This window comes from Helobdella robusta, assembly GCF_000326865.2.
Source record: "Helobdella robusta unplaced genomic scaffold HELROscaffold_14, whole genome shotgun sequence".
Lineage (NCBI taxonomy): Eukaryota > Metazoa > Annelida > Clitellata > Rhynchobdellida > Glossiphoniidae > Helobdella > Helobdella robusta.
Genome location: NW_008703782.1, coordinates 37,428 through 42,427, shown reverse-complemented (window position 1 = coordinate 42,427; position 5,000 = coordinate 37,428). Strand labels below are relative to the sequence as shown.

The 5,000-nt window shown below is 31.4% G+C and overlaps 1 protein-coding gene across 1 annotated transcript in view; it reads left to right on the top strand.

Moving 5' to 3' along the window:
• The window catches only part of HELRODRAFT_168632 (hypothetical protein), a gene marked incomplete at both ends in the record, with an annotated part of 7,555 nt that extends 7,264 nt beyond the window's left edge, over positions 1-291 (top strand). The window contains one exon of the mRNA XM_009014494.1: positions 254-291. Coding sequence (XP_009012742.1) covers positions 254-291 — 38 coding nt within the window. The remainder of the gene's footprint in view (positions 1-253) is intronic.
• Between the last annotated feature and the right edge of the window lie 4,709 nt (positions 292-5,000).

Here is a 5,000-nt window from a genome sequence, read left to right as displayed (position 1 = left end):
CAGCCATCATTAACCAGAACAAGTTTTCAAGTTTTTTTAAACCAACGGAAATGACGAAAAAATTTGTATGAGGCCAAACATCTCAAAAACATAGTGGGGAAATGTATATAATCTCAATACACGTGTGTGTGTGTGCGTGTGTGTGTGTGTGTGTGCGTGCGTGTGTGTGTGTGCGTGTGTAAGGAATGGAATATGTAAAATGCACGCTATTAGTGTGGAGTTGATACCATTAGCTTGCATAAAATTTCAACAGAGCTGAAACTTCAAATTCAACATAAAATACCGGACTAGATACCGCAGAAATTTGTAGAAGCATCACAAAATCGTGATCGAAAATGTAGCAATACCTGATAACAAGAATTACCAATTTAAAAACCGATTTGAATACCAATTTAAAAACCGATTTAAATACCGATTTAAATACGATTTAAATACCGATTTAAATACGATTTAAATACCGATTTAAATACCGATTAAAAAACAGATTTAAAAACCGATTTAAATAAATACCGATTTAAATACCGATTTAAATACCGATTTGAAAACCGATTTAAAAACCGAATTAAATACCGATTTAAAACCCGATCCAAGTATCTCAAAATACATTAAGGTCCTCCCCAGAATACCCTAAATGACATCATCAAGACAGCCGGACAATGGCGAGATGTGACGTGGGAAGGTATGTAAGGGTTCACCAAGCTGTTAATGTCTTCGAAGGAATTTTTATAGCTCTTTCACTGGTGTCAATTTGGTTGCTACGTTACGTTCCTCAATAAACACACATACACACAAACAAACAGACATACAAACAAACAAACATACAAACACACATACAGACATAAAAACAAACAGACATACAAACACACATACAGACATACAAACAAACATACAAACACACATACATTGGTTCTTTCGTTGGCAGGTTTGAAGGTTTGTTGAATACACAGGTATGCATGTGTTTCTATGTCTGTGTATTATTTTGTACAAGTGTGTGTATGTTTGCTTGTTTGTATGGTTCAGTTTGTTTGTTTATATGCATAAGGAAAGTAAGACGACAAGGAGCGTTTCAACATGTGATGCTTTTAATTTATTTAAATGAAATGAGTTTATCGAACTGGTATGTTTGTATGTTTTTGTATGTCTGTTTGTATGCATGTTACATATACAAAGATACAAACACACAAACACATGCAAAACGAGCATACAGCTACATTTTAATGTTGAAAGCTTTCGAATGAAAATTTGCGAAATAAAATATGAATGGTTTTTCAGAAAAGTAATAAATATTTTTGTCAAATAATAATAACAACAACAACAATAATAATAGTTTTCCTTGTTATTATTTAAATTTTATTTAATTATATTCAAATTACATCTATTTTACTTTTGAAAACAAACAAAGAACTAAAAAACAGAAAAGAAAAATAAACTGGCAACAAAGAACAAAAAACACTTATGCAAAGATAGATGAAAGAATCATAGATAGATAAATATACAGAAAAACCAAAATAAAAAATACCCACAATACAAAAACACAAACATCAAAGACGAAAAAAATGAAAAACCACACCCAACAAAGATCACAATATACACCAAAATACATAGACAAGTAAATGAAAAAACAGACAGCAAAGAAAAATAAATGTTTATTTTCCAATTTATTTTGCAAAGACAAAAAAATGTTTAATCTAACGTTACTTCAACTTATAGCAAATTGCGATTTCTCTCTCTCTCTCTCTCTCTTTCTCTCTCTCTCTCTCTCTCTCTCTCTCTCTTTCTTTTTTTCTTCATGGTGGTAATGATAGTAGTAGTAGCAGCATAATTATTTTTAACAAGGGAATTTTAAAAAATGAAGGAAAATAAAGTCGAATGGTAAATTAACCTGAAAAGCTTCTGCCAATTAATTAAAATAAAATACCAATGGTGCTCATACTCGATTTAGTCTCTTTCTTTTTTCTTAAAAGTTAATTGAGATAAATGAGGCAATTATTGAATAACTTAATTCACATCAATTTATTTTAACTTAATTGATTTTAATTTATTTCATTCATCCTGGAGGTATTAAACATCTCCCATCTATCCCCTACACACACACACACGCATACACGCACACATATCCGCACACAGACACACACACACACACGTGACGTGATCAAGCAAAACAAACAAACAAACACACCCTCACAAACACATCAACAACGTGGCTTAGCGCGTGACCAGAAAACAAAATGGCGGCCATTAAAGCAGCGGCCGGCCGCCATCTTTATTAGCGTTGCCATGCAACTCTAGTTGCCATTAGCAACGCAAGTAAACGTTGGCTGGGGTCTAAAAGGGCAAGTGTGTGTGTGTGTGTGTGTGTGTTTGTGTGTGTGTGCGAGTATATGGGTGTCTGTGTATGTGTGTGTTTGCGTCTTTGTTGCGTCCTTTGACGTATTGGATGGTTTTCTTTATTTTTGTATTACGGGGCTTTGTTTAGCGTTCATTATTGGCTATACTTTCTATGCTTTTTTTTAGTTCTTTGTTTACTTTTTTTCTATGGTTTCGTGTTCGTTGTTTACTCATTTTTGTGTCTATGTTCTTTTCATGTTTGTTGTTTTTTTTTACTTAATTATTGTAATGCTGATCGTGAAGACGTTTATTACTCTTTACTTTGTTTATTTTACATACATACAAATTTTAAAGCATAAACACACACACAACACACACACAACGCACACACACACATGTGTGGTTATACATCTCGAACAGCTAACGGCTTAGTTATACAAATATACAAACACAATTTTTTTGTAGGCTGTATGCGTGAAATGTAAATTGCAACCGTGAGTTGTTAGGCAGTTCTGATGGAGCGAATCTTTTGCCTCGTTTTGACAGCTTTTGTTTTGTTAAATTATTTTTGTAAGTCTTTGGATGTGTGAGTATGTGTGGATAAGTCTGTTTGTTTGTGTGTGTGTGTGTGTTAATCTTTGCATGTTTGAATCTGTCTGTGTGTGTTTATCTTTGTATGTTTGTATCTGTCTGTGTGTGTTCATCTTTGTATGTTTGTATCTTTGCTTGTTTTCAAATTAATTAAAAGCGTATTTATATTTAATAGAAAATAGAGAGAGAGAAAGAAAGAGAAAGAAAGAGACAGAAAGAGAGAGAGAGAGAGAGAGAAAGAGAGAAGAAATAGAAAAAAGAAAAAACTCCAACATTGATGTGATAAGTATTGTAGCAAGAGAGATAAATACAGAAAAGTTATCAAAAAATGTGAAGCCTGAAGCCAAAAAACCAGCGAAAGTAAGAAAACATCTAGTAAAAATTTTTCCGAAAGGTTCAAAAAGTACCGTGAAACATTAGGCAAAGACGACAAACCAACTACCACAAAATATCATGTAGACATATGTAGTTGTGCAGTCTTCGAAGCAAAAAATTAGCTACTGAAACAATAACATAGAGTTGTTGAGAAGATGGAAATAGGTTTTTTTTTGACAAGACATTTTCAAAATTGGAAAAGACACTGTGGTGAATATGAGCATGGGGAATTCCACTAAGCAGGCGATAAACTCCAATGCTATTTAGTGTTTTTCATTTAGAGTATCATGCTGTATTGTATATAATAGTTTTAAACGTCTTATTTTGACTAATTTACTTGCCAGTATGTTCATTTGATTCAAACATTTTGAAAATTTATTTAAATTGTTTGTTTAACTTTTCATTTTAAATAATTTTTAATATTATAAAAAAACGTGTTTGTTGACGTTTTGAAAAAAAAATTTGTATTTAAACATTTCTGTCTGTATTTGCGCGTGTTCATGTATGTATGTATGTGTGTGTGTATGCGTGTGTGTGTGTATGCATGTGTGTGTGTATGTCTGTTTGTGTACGTTTGTTGCAAAAAAAACTTTATTTGTACATGCATGCATACATGCCATACACAATATCGTTCTTCAAAAGACCAAAAAATAATGCTGGTATAAATAACAAAAACTATTTTTCCTTGTTTTGCAGTTGGTCATTATTATTATTATTATTATTATTATTAATGCTGTTCTTGTTGTTTTATCTGTTGTTGTTGTAGTTGTTGTTGTTGTAGTTGTTGTAGTAGTTGTTGTAGTTGTTCTTGTTGTAGTTGTAGTTGTTGTTGTTGTAGTTGTTGTAGTAGTTGTTGTTGTAGTTGTTTTTGTTGTAGTTATAGTTGTTGTTGTAGTTATAGTTGTTGTTGTAGCTGTTGTTTTAGTTGTTGTTGTTGTTGTTGTTCAAGAATTGCTTGTAAAAAAAAGTTCTTTGTTTTTCTGCATTTTCTATCAGGTTGACCGAACCAAACTGGTTAGGGAATACAATTTGACGGGTATATACATACATACATACATACATACATAAATACATGCATACATACATACATACATACATACATACATACATACATACACAAAACCATAAAGAACCATGTTTTTATTTTAGCAAATTAAATTTTGCCAACACAGGCTGTAAAAAAATTGGTGATTTTTATGACAAAAGATATATTTATGACCGGCCTTTATTGTGCTGCAGAAACTAAAAGATACATGTATGTATGTATGTTTGTATGTATGTCTGTATGTTTGAATGTAAGAATGTATGTTTGTATATGTATGTTTGTCTGTATGTTAGTATGTACGTGTGTTTGCATGTTAGCATGTATGTTTGTATGTATGTTTCTTTGTATGTATACAAAAATACAATACTTATACGAAAAAATATAACCATGGAATATTTAAATTTTCAAATTGTTTTTAATGTAGATATAGAAGGAATATTCTATACTTATATTCTATGGTTTATATACGTGTGTGTTTGTATGCTTATGTGTGAATGTTTATGTATGTGTGTGTTTGTTTTAAACGAATGAAATTTATATTTGTTTGTTTGTAGTGTTTTCTACATTAACGTATGTACTATTTATGAATGGTATGTGTGTTTGTGTACAAAAAAAAAGTTTGAATGACGTAATGATGACATATTGATATCATAGTACCATG